Genomic DNA, 18,991 nt, shown 5'->3' with positions numbered 1-18,991 from the left:
TCCTTTCTTGGAACTGTAGTCCTTTTAATCCAGCATCCTCTCTCTTACAGTGGCCAGTACCAGATGCTTCAGAGAAAAGTGCATGCAACCTTGTATTAGACAGATGTAGGATAATCTGCCCGCCACATTCTCCTCCTAATCCCCAATAGTTAGATATTGGATTAAACCCTGAAGTATGAGGTTTAATATCTCTTCCAATAGCATATGTTAGCATTAACTATTACTTTTATCCATGTAAATATCCAATCCCCTTTTGAATCTTGCTAAGGTTTTGGACCCAACAGCATCATTTAGCAGTGAGCTCTACAGTTTGTTTACACATTGTGTGGAAAAAAAATAGTTACTCTTCTTGGTTTTGAATTTGCGATATTTTAATTTCATTGAATGCCTTCTTGTTCTTGTGTTATGTGACAGAGAGAACAGAAGTTCTCGATTTACCTTCTCTGTATCATCCATTATTTTGTCCCCTCTTATTCATTTCCTTTCTAAGATATAGTTTTAATATTTTCAGTCTCTCTTTGTATGTGGTTTTTTATGCCCCTAATTTTTGTTGTCCTTCTCTGAGCCCCTTTTAATTCTGAAATATCTTCTTTGAGAGGGGGTGACCAATATTGTACCCAGTATTTTAGATGAGGCTCTATTATTGATTCATATAAATGTCATTGTAATAATTTCTGTATTATTCTACATCCTATTCCATATGCGTGCCAACATCTAGTTTGCTTTTTTGATCACTGCTGCACATTAAGCAGAGGTCTTTATTGAGATGTCCACAATGACATCCCAAGTCCCTCTGCTGAGTTGATGGAGTTAATTAAGATGTGTGAATAGTTATTTTGCATTTATCAATGTTGAACTACTTTTGTCATTTTGTTGTACATTCACATGTTGATGTGGTCCCTCTGATGTTCCTCAGAGATCTCTCTGCCCTTGACTAACCTAAATTACTTTATCTGCAAATTTTGCCACCTCATTGCTGAATCCCATGTTCTGGCTCATTAATAAATAAATATATTAAGCACCATTGGACCTGGTACAGAATCTTCAGGTGCCCCACTGTTAACCTTTTGCCCTGGTGAAAACTGACTATTTTTTCCTACTTTTTTGTTACTTGTCTCTTATCCAGTGTTCCAGAGGGAATAAGAAGCCCATGAATGCTACACAGAGCTTTGTTGAGGCTATTCCCTTGAGTTCTTTTCCATGGATGATTTATAAATGTAATCTTATATCTATAAATATGAGGAGGAAATTCCAAGTGTTAATAGGGTGGGTTCTGCTGCTTTATCACAAATTCCAGGGCTTCTTACTTTTCATAATCACTGTGAAATTACTGAGGTGTTGTGTGCGATTGAATTTCTGCCTTCTTTTGAAGTTCCTTATATACCCTTTTCAAGATAGCCTGAAGGGAAACACTGTGAACCTGATTATTCACTTGCTTGCATCAATTTTATGCCAGTGAAACTTCATGGAATTTAATGGATGGTGATTTACACCAGTACTAGTGAGAGAAGACTCAGGCCCTATTTCTTCCAGTAAGGGAAAGTCTGCATACAGTTTGAGTATCCAGTTTGGTTAAATCTGGGTATCTTCATGGTGTGGATACTCTTAAATCATAGTGATCATCTAGTCTCATTTCTTGCATAACACAAGCTGTAGAATTTTGCACAGGAATTACTGTGTGAAACTCTGGCCTGTGGTATTCAAGAGGTCAGACTAGACAATCATGATGGTCCCTTCTAGATTTAAATTTTTTGATTTTTATTAAATCTGTTTGAGTGTCTTAAATTGATTTAGCTTAATCAATATAGGCACTCTTAAACTGATTTCTGAATGTCCACACCAGGGTGTTGCAGTAATTAAACAAATCAGCATCTAAGATTCTTATTCTTGCATTGGTGGTCGCGGGGCGCTGCCTTCAGAGCCGGGCGCCTGGCCAGCAGCTGCCACTCTCCAGCCGCCCAGCTCTGAAGGAAGCATAAATGTAAGGGTGGCAATACCACGATCCTTCTAAAATAAGCTTGTGACCCCCTGCAACTTCCTTTTGGATCAGGACCCCCAATCTGAGAAACTCTGGTCTCCCCTGTGAAATCGGTATAGTATAGTGTAAAAGCACACACAAGACCAGATTTCACAGGGGGAGACTAGATTTCACAGTCCGTGACGCATTTTTCATTGCCGTGAACTTGGTAGGACCCTAAGTATTAGCCATAGTGGGAAACTTTTTTGAATTACTTTCCAGCTATAGGCAGAGCCTGTCTTTTATAATCTATAAATGAAAGCTTCAGGTTTTGTATTTTTTCTTTACTTTATTATGAGACATGCTTTACCTGCTTCCATTTTGTCTTAAAGTATCTGCATTGTTTCCTGTTGTGTTCTATGTCACTAGTTGAGAGAAGTGTGAGGAAATGGGGGTGAGAGAGGGATTGTTTTCAGATCTAGATTCCGGAGTCTTCATAGATCCCTCCAGACCCAGGAGTTTTTCTTTTGTGGTAAAGCAAGGTTTTAGTTATACCCATGAATTCTTTGTGTTTTGAAAAGCTTGTATCATTTTTTATAGCAAATGTAGTTTTAGGAAGCAAGGTGAGTTAGTACTTACTTAGTGTTTGCATCTTTGAGGTTTACTACCAGAGCCTTGTTGATGAGATGGAAACTCTCTCTGAAGTTCACATTTTGCTTGCTACTCTCTAGGGCTGCTTTGTGTTTAAACCAAGTTCCAAGAAGAGAAGGATCTCTTCATCAACAGGTTAGTGTATTTTGATATATATTGCTATGCTTTAGAAAGGATCACTTGATCCCATAAGCCTCAACTCTGATTTTATTCTGTAATTCCCACATATGGATTTCATTTACTCCCCAATGCCAACACAATATTGAAGAGCTGTCATCTCTTTAGCAGCAGCACCCCAGCTAGTTATTAACTGCTATGAAATTTCTTCATCTCCAGCGCTCTGCCTTCATTGCCTTCTTCATCTTTATAAAAATCTTTTTTTCAGGAAAACTTTTTCTTCATACTGTCATAAACTGGTATTTTGTCAAGCCAGTAAACAATAACTGATAAATCAAAGGAGAACCATCATTGATAGGCACTGAATATTCTTACCTAATCAGAAATGATGCGTTATTCAGCATGCCGATCATATTTTACTTTGCTTATCTGATTTTGGTGAGGAAGAGGTCAGGAAAAAGCCCTTTGTACCTCTAATGTTCTTGTCCATTGTTCCTCATTATTTATGCTTCCCATCCGTCAGCCCCCATGTAGTATTCACCATCTGAGAAGAACTAGACAAGACTGACTCCCCTTGGACCTATGAATAGTGCTGCTCAGTTCCTGTTGAAAGCAACTCAAGAGATGTCCTGTCCTTACTCCCAGGTTAAGCATGCTGCCTTGGCAGCACTCCTAATCCCTGCTAGCCCCAGAGCTGTCAAAAACGGTGACAATTTGAATGAAGAAGAGTGCAAAAAAAAAAAAAAATGAACCAGATTTTAAATCTCATTGGAAAACACTGCAGACTCTTTTATCACCAGAGGGATATACTGTAACACCTGCTTTAAAATTAATCCAAAATGATTTTCAGGCCTGGCATGTCTGTAACCCCAGGAGCTTGAGATCGGGAAGTCTAACCTAAGTTTTCTAACTGTCAGTACGGCGCACTACTAGATGGGATAGACTTGGGATATCACAGTAGAATTTTTCTTTTACTGAAAACTTTGTTTGTGTTAACATTCTGCTAAATTTATCTTGCTAAAACTGATGTTGCTCCAATTTAGCAGCCAGTATGCAATATCACTGTCTTTGGGAATAGTTCAATGAAATTTAATACAAATGTTAACTAATTTTGCTATTGTAAACCAGTCAATGTTTAGAATAATCTTTTAAATATCTTTTTGGGGAGATTTAACATGCTACTGGTTTAAGTGAAATATCTAGTTAATTGCCACATCCCTAGAGGAGATGACATTCTCAGATTAAAAAGATGCAATTTAATTGAGTAGGAGTCATCTTTTTTTTGTTTGTTTTTAACCCTGAGGAAAAGAAGAATCCAGGAGTCGTGAAATATACAAATCAGCTCTCCATCTTTTAGTTGTGCATCTTGTGGATCTGGCCATTGTTAAAAATATTGGCTGGTCACTGCATGTGTGCACACGCTCATCCCCTTCTTCCATTATCTACTCAGGACTAGATTTTTAATAGTGTTTAGGTACCTAAAGATGCAGATATAGTACCTGGTGGAATTTTCAAAAGTGCCTATATATCTAATGCCCATTGGGACTTAAATCCTATTAAAATCTGATTGAAAATCCCAGTAGGTCCTGAGATGTATCTTTAGGCACCTAAATACCTGTAAGTCTGTCCCTCAGTCTAAGACACTGATTTTGTTTACCCTTCTTTCTGGCTATTCAGAAAATGGACTCCAGGTATGCATTTATAAGTGCAAGAGAAGGCCATTCATATGCACAGACGTCTATTAAGGCCTAAGAAATAGGTAGTGCTCTCTCGTTTGTATGTCCAGCTTTTTGGCCCAGTCCTGCAAGATGCTGAGTGCTTTCAAATCCCATTAACTTCAGCCAGAATTGCTGGTACTCCACATCTCTCAGGACCAGATCTTTGTGCACACTTGCACCTAGCATCCGCTGTCTAGACACTTGGGGGGAAAAAAAACAAAATAATTTTGGTATGATCACACACACATGGTGGTTTGTGTTGCTTTTAGTTAATTTAAAAAATTATAGATTTGCAAGACCAAAGGATCCTGGAGTCATTTAAGTGGCTTTGTTAGTGTAGGTCAGTGGTCACCAACTGGTCGATCGCGATCTCCGGCGGCAGCACAGCATGGCTTCCGCTAAGGCAGACTCCCTGCCTATCCCGCTCCACACTGCTCCCGGAAGCGGCCACTGCCGCCCTGAGGGCAGGAGGGCAGGGGTCTCCCTCCGTACTGCCCCTGCCTGTAAGCACCGCCCCTGCATCTCCCATTGGCCAGGAGAGCTGCAGGGGTGGTGCTTGCGGGACAGCGCGCGGAGCCACGTGCCCCCCGTCTTCCCTTCCCTGGGGCCACAGGGCGCGTTGGCCCCTTCCGGGAGCGGTGTGGGGCCAGGGTAGGCAGGGAGCCTGCCTTACCCTCGCTGCGCCCGCTGCCGACCAGGAGCCACTGGAAGTAAGTGCTGCCCGGTGGGAGGCCACACCCCGACCCCCAGCCCTGAGCCCCCTTCCAGAGCCAGCACCCCATACCCTCTCCTGCACCCCAACACTCTGCCCCAGCCTGGAGCCCCCTCCTGTACCCAAACTCCCTCCTACAGCTTGCACCCCTCACCCCTTCCTGCACCTGAACCCCCTGCCTCAGGCTCAGCCCAGAGCCCGCATCCCCTGCCCCAGCCCAGTGAGGGTGCGGGAGAACAAGTGACTTGGGGTGGGGGAGAATGGAGTGACCGGGGCAAGACTTTGGGGATGGGGTGGGGCCTTGGGGAAGGGGCAGGGTAGATCCTGAGTTGCCCTTAGATTCAAAAAGTGATCTTGGGCGTAAAAAGGTTGGAGACCACTGGTGTAGGTAAACAATGAGCTCTTTGAGGGGGGGTTCCATTAATCACCAATAGTGATACATTTGCAGGCACACCAGCTGATTCATTTCTTATTCTTAAGGGAATTATGTGCCAAGAAATTTAAAATTATGTGCACAATATTTTAAAATTCTGCACATTTTATTTGTCAATAAATAATTGTGGCTCCAGCATGGCAGTGGGGAGCACAGGCCACTGGCTGCATTGAGGTGGGAGATCACCCTGAAGCTCCCACTTACCCCGTTACAGAGACTCGGTAGTGAGGCTGCACCTGACCCTGACACAGTGCAAGGGCTGGGCCTGCCCCAGAGCCGTGCCCCTCTGCGCCAGGTGCACCAGGTGTGGGTGGGCAGGCTCAGCCCAGCAGGATCCAGGTGTGGGGAGGATCTAGGTGTGTGGGGAGAGGTTTCTGTGTGGGGCAATCTTGATGTGGGTGGCTCAGTGGGAGATCTGGATGCACAGAGGTTCATTGGGGGGTTCCGGGTGCAGGGGCAATGGGATTCTGCAGGGGATCCAGGTGAAGGTGGTTGGGGGGAGGGTGTCTGGGTGTGGGGGGCTCAGTGGGGGATCTGGGTGCTGGGGGTGTGGGGCTTGATGGGGTGGGGTCCAAGTGCAGCTGGTTGGGGATCAGTGGGATGGAGTTCTGGGTGTGGGGGCTTGTCGGAGGGGTCCAGGTGTAGAGGGGTTGGGTTTGTCAGGGTGAGGGTTCAATGGGCCTGCTTAACGGGGGAGCCCCAGCTACTGCTGAGGGGACGCTGCATGCCGGGCTCCTGCTTCCCCCCCATGATTCCCCTGTCTTCTCCGTCCCCCTCACTCCCACATTCCCTCCCCCTGCCCTATTCTACCCCTTTCCTTCCCCACTGTCTCTTCCCTCCCCATCCCCTCATCCCCCCTTCCCTCACTTCCCCCAGCCCCACCGCGGGCACTCACTGTTTCACGGAATAGAAAACAGGAAGGCTTCCAGAACACAGAAGGGGAGCAGGACTGGCACTGGGATCCAGGAGGCTGCGTTCAACTGCAGAGTTAGCAGAGCCATGGAGAGACAGCTTCCTTCAGCTGGGCAGTGCTGCGCTTGTAGAATGGGGGAGGGGCAAGTGGCATGTAACCCTGTGTGCCCCCCCCATGCCTCGCCTCTGTTTGGAGGGGGGGCAGTCCCCCCAAAAAAACTGCACCCATGGTCACCCCCTTGCCGCCATGCTCTTCCCTTTGCTTCCCTGCCATTTTCTGCGGGCGTGCAGTCCTGCAGAATCCCCCCAGGAGTAATTTCTAGAGACTAGAATGCAGCTGATTGCTTAGTACCTGATTATTAAAGGGAACTTACAGTTTTGTTGTAACATTTATTTTTGTTTTCATGTCTTTGCTATTGCAAAGAGAAAAGTTAATCATCGTATTCAATCCTGCATGCCCTGACAGTTAACTGAACTGTTTATATAACCGTCAGCCATTGTACCCTTCCACGTAGTGTTAGCTGTCCTCTAAGCCAGGGGTTCTCAACATTTTTTCTTTCTGAGACCCCCCTCAACATGCTATAAGAACTCCACAGCCCGCCTCTGCCACAACAACTGTTTTTCTGCATATAAAAGCCAGGGCCGGCATTATGGGGGTAGCAAACAGGGCATCTAGGAAGCTGAGTGCAGAATGTCTCAGCAGAGAGACGTCAGGACACTGCTAACAAAGAGGGTCTGATATTTAAGAAGTGCTTATTAACTTTAAAGTTCAGGGAGGTGACGGAAGGTTGGAGATGGGGACCAGAAACTTAGACCTGGTCTGCACTTAAAAGTTTTGCTAGCATATGTCAGGTGTGTGAAAAAATCACATGCACCCCCAACTGACCTAGGTATGTTGGCAAATATAAACGCTGTGATATCACCACAAATGTGCTTTTCCCGGTTGGGGAACTGGAATAAGATATAGTGGCAAAAGTTATTATTTGTATTATGCCATTCTAGGAGCCCTGATTATGGACCAGGACACCTTTGGGCTAGACATTGTACAAACACTCAACAAAAAAGACGGTCCCTGCCCAAGTTCTTTAGTTTCTTCTGGTATAAACTGCATCTCCACTGGGAGGTTGCTGGCATTGCTATACTGGCAAAGCCTTTCTAGTATAGACCTGATGTTACTGTGGAATAATGGAGGGGGACCAGAGGCCTACTGCAAGGCACTGTGGAAGACCCCATGGCTGGTTGGTTGCGTGGACTGTGAGACGGACTGAAACAAGTTGGACAGTTTGGGAAGGGGGATATTTATAATAAGGGAGACAATGCTAGTTTATCCAGCTGCAAGGCAGGATGTGGATGGTTGCCAAGCAGGGTGGCCTAGCGCAGTGGTTCTCAACTGGGGGTCCGAGGCCCACTGTGGGGCCGCGAGCAGGTTTCAGAGGATATGCCAAGCAGGGCCGGCATTAGACTTGCTGGGGCCCAGGGCAGAAAGCCAAAGCCCTCCGGCCTGGAGCTGAAGCCCAGGGCTCCAAGCCCTGCCACCCAGGGCTGAAGCCGAAGCCTGAGTGACTTAGCTTCGCAGGGCCCCATGTGGCTTGGAGCCCTGGGCAATTGCCCTGCTTCTAACTCTGGTCCGGGCTTTTATATGCAGAAAAACAATTGTTGTGGCCCAGGTGGGCTGTGGAATTTTTATAGCACATTGGGAGGGGGCCTCAGAAAGAATAAGCTTGAGAACCCCTGGTGTAGTGGAAAGAGCATTGGACAAGGATTCAGGAGGTCTGGGTTCTAGTCCTGGGTCTGCCACTGGCCTGCTGGCTGAGGTGGGCAAGTCACCTCTGTCTCTGTTCCTGCATTTTAGAGATGGTGATAATGATAGTGACCTCCTTTGTAAACTGCTTTGAGATCTGTGGATGAAAAGTGCTATATAAGAGCTAGGTATGTATGTTTGTATATATTTATGTGTCTTTTTGTCTCAATCTGGGACCAGTGGTGAAAGTCAGCTCATTCACCAACTCCTTCTGGCAACAGCCTCGACATACTTCCCTCACTTGTTCTGCCTACCTGATAGAGATACATGCAGTTAGTAGACAAATAATGGCTTATTATGATTGAGGATAGATTTCCTTTTCAGCCATTGTCTAGTTTGCTTGTGAAAAAAAAGTTTTGTTTTTATAAACACCATTATGATTGCCTTTTATTTGTATTTTTCCAGCTGACTATTTTAGTGAAGGTAAAAATGATTCAGAGGACAGCGGTCTTCGATTTGCTACTTGTCAGTTGTTATGGAAGCAGATCAATTCTGAAACAGAGGTGCGTCCTGCTACTTAATACTAACTATACATTTTACATTTTAAATCAATTCTGGTGTTTTGTTCTTATTTTTCTGAGTGATTTCCTTTACCTGCAGAAAAGATGAAAGGTCTGAGGCAGGAAGAGAGCCAGAAATGTGGAGTGAGACTGAAACCTCCATGAGGAACATATAAAAAACACCACTGGTACACTGTTTCTAACCATGCCACATATACCAATTCTGATGCATAAGCTTCCCCTCCTTACCTTACTGATGGTGTATTGCCACTGTCTGCTTCTAATCCAGTTGTGTGTTTTCTAACCCACAGTGAAGTTTAGGCTGCTCTAAACCTCAGTTTTGTGGGGTATAGGGCATCTCAAGGTCCATTTTGGATTAGAATGCACGCTGGTGAATGGAAGATGGACATGTGCTAATATGGCTGAGCACTTAGTCTGGTGAACTGGTGTCAACAGTGTCTTTTATATACCAGTGAGAAGTGCTATAATGATAACCACCTCAAATGAAGCAGACCGTTTTAGGAAAAATAAAATGTTTCCTCAACCTCTTGGTTACTTGAGGCCTTATAAAATTAAGTAGCCTATAATTAGGAGCCCAAAACATTTTAATAAGTTTAACATTGCAAGATGGAGCAGATGAAGAGAGATTTTTATTATGGTGGGATTTTTTTGAGGGAAAGCAATCCCAGAAAATATTCTGTCTACTAGCCTTCCCTCTTCACCTGTTTCTCTCCCCCACTTCCCTCCGCGTTTAAAGAAGAACTTGCAGCCTGTGGTGAACTTAATATAACCGACTAAAAACATAAAAGCAGTGATAGGTCGTGGGGTTTTATACTTTTCTGGCTGTGTTTACCAAAGAGATATGTTTAAATCAGGGCTTGCTTCCATGCATCTCATTATTATTAATTAATTATTAATATTAATATGCAGATCAATTTCCACAAATAGTTTTGGGGGAAAATTCTGAAAAAATCAGATTTTTTGTTGTTGACATTTTTCTAAACTAAACATTTCAACATTTCATTTTGAGATGATGTTTGAAATGTTTCATTCAACCAGAATAAAAAAAAATTCATTTGAGGGAGAAACAATGCAAAAATTCAGGTTTTGGTTTGAAACAAAGCAAAAAAAATTGTGTGTGTGTGTGTGTGATTTTTTTTTTGTTCGACCACTGAATCAAAAAATAAATTATTCACTCAGCTCTAGGGTCTTGGTAGAACAGTTCAATTCAACCGTGTACTCAATGTGCAGTAGTGGTCAAAAAAGCAAATAAAGTGTTAAGATGCCTAAGGCTCAGAGGAGGCAGCAGCTGGCTGGTCACAGCCCCAAAAGACAACCCCATAAGTGATTTTTGTTGTAAGAAGTATGTGATTAGGTTTTGGTTGGTAGAGGTGAAACCATCTGTCCATTACGTTTTCTGATATTCCTAAACAAGACTACAACTTCCCTGTGTATTTCAGCAGAAGAAATATTTTGGGCTGGAGGTAGAGAACCACAAATAAACACGTTTGATAATCGAAGGAAGTAGAAAAATACTGCAAAAGTATATCTGTCTTTATTGATTTTTTTTAATTATTTTTTTCACGTTGATCCCAGTATGAAAATAATTTTTCAAGGATAAAAGGGAGTAGCGGAATGGTGACAAATAAGGCATGTGTTGGCTGAAGATACTTTTTCATCATTTAGGCCTAATACTTTCCTTAGCTGATTTTTTTCTATTTAGATTTAAAGAAATTGAATGTTGACTCTCCTGTGTAACTGTAGAATTCACACAGAAAATGCTTGTAGGTATTCTGTAAGACAATAGGGAATAAGAGGAGTAGGCATGGACATCCTGCCAGAAAATAATTGCACTGTTTTGTACATCCAGAGGTCACTTGCTTTTTCATAGCTAAATAATTTTTTTTCTCCTCTGTGCCTGAATCATTTTTAAGATTACTGTTCAACCTGTCATGCAGCAACATACTTAAACAATGCAGTATCCCTGAATTATTGAGATATTTGATCAAAGCATCAAGGGAAAACAGAAATCAACACTTCTGTTTCTGCCACCTAATAAATTATACACTCTGGTCATAATTGGCAGAAAAACAGAATATTAATTTAGAATTGGACCCTGGATAATTTGCTTTGGGGCTTTTAACAACCAGTAAAGTGACAAGAGGGAAGTGGGAAAAGGGGGACTCCAGTGTCTCCCCACATATGTATAATAAAAGCTGTGTGTGTGCGTTTATATGTTTTCTAGAAAATACAAGAAGAACTCAATAAACAATTATTTGATAACCTAATAAGTTTTCTGAGACAATCTTACTCTGAATTCCAAACAAAGAAGACAGAATGGATGTGTCGGATGAAATCCAGTGAAATTCCTACTGCAGCTCTTGTCCTAGGTAACTTTTTTGTATTTTAAGACACTTTGTGATACATCTGTCAAATCTCTAGATTAGATTAAAGATCAAAGGAAATTGATTTGGAGCCTTCCAGCTATTGGAGCAAGCAGCTTGAACTTCAGAAACATTAACAGACAAGAATCAGAGGAAAGCTGTACTGGTTTTAGTTCTCCTCTTGTTTTTCCCATATGTATGAAGGCACAGTGTGAGAGCATCTCCACCATAGGTTTTGCCTTAGGCAATAGGAGGGAGTGGACATCAGAACATTTGGCTTCTATTCCCATTTCTACCACCAACGTGCTGTGTGGTTTGTCTGATTATCTTGGTTTTTTAATATGGCATCCATTACCATGGGATATGAGTGCCTCATGTATATTTATGAATTTATTCTCCCAATCCTCCTTCGAGATAGGCAAATATTGTCCTTATTTTTTATTTATAGTTTTTATTTTTCCAAATACAACAAATAAACCAAAACACCAGATTCATCATAATACTCAAAGTAAGTAAAGAGGTTAGATTGAAGAGCAGGGATAGGAGGGGAAGCAAGATATCTATCTTAAAGAGCTACTATACTCATAGACCTCTTAAAAAGTCAGCCCAAATTGCTTTGAATTTTTTGGACATTCCGCTTCTGCAGAATGTGAGTCATCTGTCAGATGCAAAGTCAGCCATATCACTGAGCTAGCTACACATCAGTGTTTGGTGGGGATTGACTTTTCCATTTTTTTTCAGGATTAATTTTTTTAGTTACCAGTGTTGACCATTGGCACCATGCTGCTTTGTTACCAGGTAACCTCCAGGTACCAGGAATATATCCATCGATGAAATTTAAGGAGGAGGGCTTCAACTTAGCATCCAATATCAAACTGGTCCTTTGACCCACCTCATAAGAGAAATTCTTGATACTGGGGCACTCTCAAAACATATAAGCTAATGCAATACCCAGGGAGTTACATTATCAACAGCAGTCTGAATTTATGAGACCCTGTGACATGTTAGACTAGGTCTGGAGGCCTCGCAGCCCTGCATCACCTTGTCCCAGAATAGAGCAGCAAGAAGTCCTCCAGGCAGCCTAGAGTGGCTGTAGAAGAACGGCCAACCAGAGAGGCTGCTGAGTGACCAATAAGGGTCCAGAAGAGCCAGATAAAAGGCAAGCAGCAGAGCAGCCTTCAGTTCCTGCCTGGAGCTTGAAGAGGGAGAACCAGGTGCTTGGCTGGCTGGCTGAGCAGCAGGTCCCTGGATAGCTCATTGCGGAGGCAGAACCAAGCCCAGGGAAGGTTGCCAAAGACTGGGTGCCTGGCTGGCTGGATAGAAGAGCAGCAGGACCATGAAAAGGTCAGTGCGGGCAGACTGAGCCCGGGGGACTGAGACCAGGACCTGCCCAGACCAGGCGAGGGTACCGAGATGGGCGCTGCTGGTCTGGTTAAAGACTGAACCCAGGGAGGGCTGCGGCCCTGGGTAGGTGTCAGAAGAAGGCAGTGTCTGCATGTCAAGAAAACACCTTCGGTTGGCCTGTGTCAGCTGACTCAGGCTGGGGCTGTGGGGCTGTAAAATTGCAGTGTAGACTCTCGGGCTGGAGCCTGGGTTCTAGGACCTTCCCCACTCTCAGGGTCCTCCTAAAATTAGGTCTGTGCTATGGTTCTATCTGTTTTTTTTTTTTTTTTTTTTTTTTTTTAATTTGGTTTAGCTGAAACAGTTTTACAGTTGGTTAGAAAATGTTCCCATTGTACATAAATCCAGGGAGCCTATGGCAGAGTTGGTGATTGAACTCAGATCTTCTGAGTTCCAGTCCTTCGTCCTTAGAAGTGGGGATAAAAGAAATAACTAAGCAGCTGTTTCAATTTCCCCTTAAAAATCTAATGTGTACATCACTAATCTTTAGACTCTTTGGAGGTTGTGGTGGAGAGAGAGATGATAAAACCTGCTTGAGTTCTGAGATCTGGTATAGTGGTAGTATAAGACTCGTTCGTTGTCTTTCTCCATCCCTCCAAAATTCTGAATAACAAAAGAACTGGCTTTTCTTCATTCTTGCTAATGAGTGTTCTTGACAGCTTGTTAAGTGGAATCCAATGCAGAATTACATCAGCAGGAATCAAACCACTGTTAAAAAAATAACTGAGAAATATTTAGGTCTCAGGTGCCTCCTTACCTTCCTTCCTTCTGGAAGGAGTTTGAGGGATATTTCTGTTGCTGTCTCTAGAGAGGGAAAGTAATCTGTGATACCATTGATTTTAATCGGCCATCACTAATATGGAATTCTGAATACAATTTTTCTTCATAACTTACAGGTGACCTGTCATTTTTTCACTATTCTCTTTCTCGTCTATTTGGGATATCTTCTCATTCAGTGATTCTGATAATCGGGGATAATCCAGTATTGATTTTTCTTCCTTCTAGGTGTAAATGTTACAGATCATGACGTGACTTTTAAAAGTCTCTCAGAGGTTCTTCAGGATAACGTTACTCCTTATGTAGTCTCACTGCAAGCCAAAGAATGCCCAGGTATATAACGTAATAGCTTTAACAACCTGTTCAAATGGTGAATGCCATTAACCATAAATTCTATCTTATATTTTTTAATTATAAAAATTATGGATGGAAAAGACCTTTTAGGCCATCTAGTCCAATCTGCTGACAATGCAGGATTGTTCTCTGCAATACATTTTCTAGGTATGTCCAGTTTTGTTTAAAACAATGAGGATTCCACCACTTCTTGTGGGAAACTATTCTATCTTTGTCATCCTGTTCAATTTGAAATAAAGCTGTTGCATATTTTAAGATTTTTTTAATAATTTTATATTTGGTCCAACCATTTCTTACTTTAATCCTCGGGAAGAAGTAGATGTAATAACTATCATGGTTTCAGGGTAACTTCACCTGTATTCTTCCCTCCCTGGTTCATTCTAGGGTGCCCAATCAGGTGTCAAGCCTCCAGCTATCACTTGTCTCTGGGAAGGGACCTCTGTCAAATTCCCTTTTTTAACCGGGGGTTTTACAGCTGTATAGCCACGTTCGATACAATGTGACATCTGCAGCAAGACAGTCTGCCTTAAGGCCAGCACCTGGGCTTACCTTTCTCTCCAAGTGCCATGACAGGTGTGATTTACCAGTAATCCAAACAGCTCTTTCTAAGCAAGTACATTTATTCTTAGGGCAAAAGCTTTGTGTGCGAGAGAGAGCCCCAATAAACGGATTTAAACACACACTAAACAGATCAGGAGTCACCCACCAGTCTTATAGTACCCAGGACCCTAGTAAGCCAAATTTTTTCCAACCTTTCAGCAGGGTCTGTTTGTTGAATCAAAAGAAAGAACCTGTGTCAGTTCAAGCTCAGTTTTTTTTATATCAAAAGCCATTTCTTAGTTTGAGTCTCTGGAACACCCAGTTGGAACTAGTATATGCAAACCTCCCCAAGGGTTGTACTTCTCTAGAGTTGTTTAGTTACAGTGACTCACCTTAATCACCTTCCTCAATACACAGTTTTTAGTTTCTGGAGGAGCTGTAGTAACCCTCTTCCATAGAGTAGACTAGAGCACAAACATATAAACCATTCATAAATTTTAGTAAGTGGTCCCCAAAGATACTGCATCTGTCACAGCAAATATTCGATTATAAACTGAAATCTCCCTCTGCAAACCCTAGTCTCTTTCAGCCACCAACTTCATGTCTGAGACATTTTCATAGTGAGGAGAATGACACCTGTGGTTTTTTGTTTGTTTGTTTTGGGGTTTTTTTAATGCCAAGAACAGGCCTCATGGATACGTATTTATATTTTATGAAAAACCTAACATCATCTATGTTCTGTAAAGCTTTATGTATATGAGCTTCAATGTGTACATATAGCAACTTATTTTACTGTAATCAGGAATATCTGTAATAACATTTTCTTCCAAATATATACTTTTTGTAAACTCAAAAGACTAAAATCACTCCAAGAAATGTACTCAGATCTCTTATTTAGCCTTTTAGTCTAACTTTAGGTTAATCTAGCAGTGCACAAACAGTGTATTGCTCAAGCCTGAGGGAGAGGCAGGATCAGTGTCTGACCCTTTGATTTCCTCCCTCCCCCACCAGACAAGCTAGTAGTGTTAACTATTGTTATACACAGCAGTCCTGATATATGGAGGTTTGGGAGCTGCCTGGGGAAGTTGAAAATAATGCTCCACAGAGAGGGTGAGCTTGGGGAAGGGGAAGAAAAGACAAAAACAGGATGATCGGGGGAGAGGGGTGGAAATAGGTGTGGTGTGGGTTAGAATTCTAGGTAATTAGGTGAGAGTCTCTTCATTGTGTGCCTCTGTGTTGTAAAGGCATAAAACATCTGCTTCAGAAACTGATGGGACAGCTAATGGACTGCTGTGTAGATGTGGACTCATTTGAAGAGGAGGAATGTGTTAACATTTCCCAGAAAAAGATACGCTGCTCAATGGCTTCTCTTTCCAAATGGTACGAGAGTGTAACAAAGGTAGGCTTTCATACTGCCATTTTACAAAATATCTGGCTTTTAAGTCTCATAAAATGTTAATTGCATGACTCAGTCTTGTATCTAATAGTCAAAACACTAGCAAAGTTAGTCTTTCATTTAGTACTACTACGTGATACCTGACCCTGAGACCATCAGAACCTAAAAGTATTCTTTCACGAGTATGAATGCAGTTTCTAATTAAATATTAATGTCTGTCTTTTTGAAAGGTCACTTTTGAAAGTGTTTTCAAAATTCAAAAAAAATGGTTGTTTTAGGCTAATCCTTTGGAAGTGGAAGCTTAAAACTCAAATCTGACTTCCTATCAAATGTTGTTCTCTCCAGACAAGATCCTTGAAGTATTTGTTTTGAAAAACAAAGTATAAAGAACAGATGATCCGTGTTAAGTCGGCCTTTTACGCAAGCTATCTGAAGCCTGCACTACACAGGCAGTTAATAATAGCAAAACCTTCCAAATGTTTTATATTTTCTCACTATTGAAAAACTAAAAATTAGGAACACAAATATTTTATCAAAATTATTGAGATTCTGAGGGTCTCCTCTGGTTTCCTACTGGGTAATTGGACAAAAAAAGCATAGAATAATTTTCCTTATTACTTTGTATTTACATTGACTTCAGTGGGATTTATGTGCTTTGTTGAATAGAAATGGGCTTTAGCATGTGCTTAAGTCTCTGCTAAATTGGGACCTAAATATCCATGTTCCAGCAACCAGCCCGAGTAGCTTGAGTATCTCAGCTGAGATACAGGAGAGATCTTCTGAGGGACAGGAGGAAAAAGAATCCTACTCTCTGCTCCCAGTGCTGGGAAGTCATGATGCAGATTCTGCTGTAACCTAATTTGGAATAGCCTTTATGGTGTTAGCACAGCCCCTCAAGCAGAGTAATAAAGAATCTGTGCAACTGAGGATGTTTCATCCCTTTTCAATTCCCAGGCATGCCTGACTTGCTACTGTGATCTTCACAAGAAGTGGTGCAAATCTGTGTGCCCATCCCAAATTGTCCCTCCCTTTGCCCAGTGGAACCACACCAGAGGGCTCTGTGGAGATAAGGGCCATATTGGCCCTTGTTGAAGAATAGTTTTCTAACCTACTCTCTGTTATAGCTGTTTCATTTAGGTCACAGGAGAGGAACAGTGGTGATGTACACAGTTAGAGAAGTACCATGTGTTCCTTAAACACAGCTAATTTTGTTTATTTTGGTTAAGTTGTCCATGTGGTAATAGTGTTATAACATGGGAGACAAGAGACTTACTTTGTATTTTCCCAACTTCTGTTTTATAATATATGGACAATGGCTTTGAAGAAAACAGGTTCTGAAACTCCAAGCAAAAAAATAACTTCCTCTTCCAGGCACTGGCAATCTCCTCCAATTGTGGTTATCTTCAAGGATATGGAAAGTTTCACAACAAAAGTACTTCAGGACTTCATAGTTATCAGCAGGTAATGTGCCCTGAGGTGTTGGACTGGTGCTCTTTTACTCCCTTCCACTTTTTCTAGTTGTTGCCATAAAATTAAAGGCTGGAGCTCAGGTGTCACTTTTGCTTGGGGTGGTAACCTGCCCACTATGCCATGAGAATGCAGGCCAAATCACTTGAGTGCTGATAGTTCTCCAGTGTTTCTCCCCATATGCCCAGAAGGACAGAGAGGTTCTCCATAATTCACTGGAAAAGAATTGTAGAGTGACTCAGCTAAATGCAGCACAAAGAATCCTTGGATATGCCCCCAGAAGTCCTAGCGACACTTGTGGTTGAGGGGGTGCAACAGCAGTAAGGGTACAGCTTCTCAATACAGCTGCTGAGATCCAGGCTAGGCTAAACAGGGTTCTCATTGTTGATCACCCAAGCTAACTCTGGAGTTACAACATATCCCTTCTTGATTGTAAAATCCTGGGACATGCAGTATCCCTTTACAAGGACATGGAGAGGATGGAAAACTGAATCAGAAATTTTGAGAATAGCAATAGTGGTGCAGGTGAGCAGGCAGTGGAAAACAAGCACTGTTAGCAGTAGAAATGATGAACTGTTAGAATACTACCTAATTTCCAGTGTTCTGAAGTCTTGAAGGGGTGGTTGTTGTCATGGTGCCTGTCTAATGCGGAATAGCTGAGGTCACATATTTGAAGTTGAGTGGGAGGGTTCCAGCACTAGATAAGTTTGGATGTTTGTCCTGTGATTTGCTAGAGCAGTGGCTCTCAACCTTTCCAGACTACTATACCCCTTTCAGGAGTCTGATTTGTCTTGCGTACCCCAAGTTTCACCCAATTTAAAACCTACTTGCTTATAAAATCAGACATAAAGATACAAAAGTGTCACAGCACACTGTTACTGAAAGTCTTACTTTCTCATTTTTACCATGTAATCGTACAATAAATCAATTGAAATATAAATATTGTACTTACATTTCAGTGTATGGTATATATAAAACAGTATAAACAAGTCACTGCCTGTATGAAATTTTAGTTTGTACTGACTTTGCTAGTGCTTTTTATGTAGCCTGTTGTAAAACTAGGCAAATATCTAGATGAGTTGATGTACCCCCTGGAAGACCCTCGTAGAAGAAGTCTAGCGTCAGTGCAATAACTGTACAATTAAAAGTTGTCTTCCTTAAAATCTGGTACTGTACTGCTGGACTAGAAGTCAGTCAGTGTTGTGCCTTATCTTTTAAAGAATGTGCTGGGGATGTCCCTGGGAATTAGACAAATGCACTTTACTTTGTTATTACAAACTAATTTACCTGATACTAAAGATGGAGTTAAAACATCTTGATGACATAAAGTTAAAAAAAAAAAATGGTTTCTGCATAAGAAAATCCTACTTCTTCAATCTGTTAGAATTCTTTGAGGTAGCCAACAGAATAGTAGATAAGGGACAGATGTTATATATAACTTTTTAAGACTGATTAAAAATTCTTCAACAAAATCCCTCCTAAAAAGTGGCTAAGGAAATGATATAGTTATGGGATTAGAGTTGAAGCCCTGTCATGGGTTGAAAACTAGCTAAGAGGTTGAGAACAAAAAGAAGGAATAGTCAATTTTCATCAGGGAAGAAAGTTAGTAGTGGGGTGCTACAAAGATCTGTAATGGGACTAGTATTATTTAATATATTGGTGAACTTTAAGGGGCAGTGTTAAATTGTATAACACTGTTTTGGATAACATGAAACTAGAAAAGGGAAGAGGCTATACCTCTGTATAAAGCAGTGATAGACCCTCATTTGAACACAGTGCTCAGTTCTGGTCATCACATGTCAGAAGAAATGAACTAGAAATAGAAAAGATCCAGAGAGGGCAAAAATGATAAGAGAAATGGAAAAATTCCA

The 18,991-nt window shown here is 41.9% G+C and overlaps 1 protein-coding gene across 3 annotated transcripts in view; it reads left to right on the top strand.

Annotated features, from left to right (window-relative positions):
- The window catches only part of ORC3 (origin recognition complex subunit 3), an 83,378-nt gene that overhangs the window by 11,815 nt on the left and 52,572 nt on the right, over positions 1-18,991 (top strand). For 2 of the 3 annotated variants that reach the window (XM_054021403.1, XM_054021404.1), the window contains exons 2-7: positions 2,689-2,743; positions 8,707-8,804; positions 11,047-11,191; positions 13,592-13,696; positions 15,502-15,656; positions 16,978-17,114. In XM_054021403.1, coding sequence (XP_053877378.1) covers positions 2,689-2,743; positions 8,707-8,804; positions 11,047-11,191; positions 13,592-13,696; positions 15,502-15,656; positions 16,978-17,114 — 695 coding nt within the window. The remainder of the gene's footprint in view (positions 1-2,688; positions 2,744-8,706; positions 8,805-11,046; positions 11,192-13,591; positions 13,697-15,501; positions 15,657-16,977; positions 17,115-18,991) is intronic. The other variant, XM_054021405.1, reaches the window with a different exon arrangement.

This window comes from Malaclemys terrapin, chromosome 3 (genome assembly GCF_027887155.1).
Source record: "Malaclemys terrapin pileata isolate rMalTer1 chromosome 3, rMalTer1.hap1, whole genome shotgun sequence".
NCBI classification, from domain to species: Eukaryota; Metazoa; Chordata; order Testudines; family Emydidae; genus Malaclemys; species Malaclemys terrapin.
This window is presented reverse-complemented; position numbering and strand designations above follow the sequence as displayed.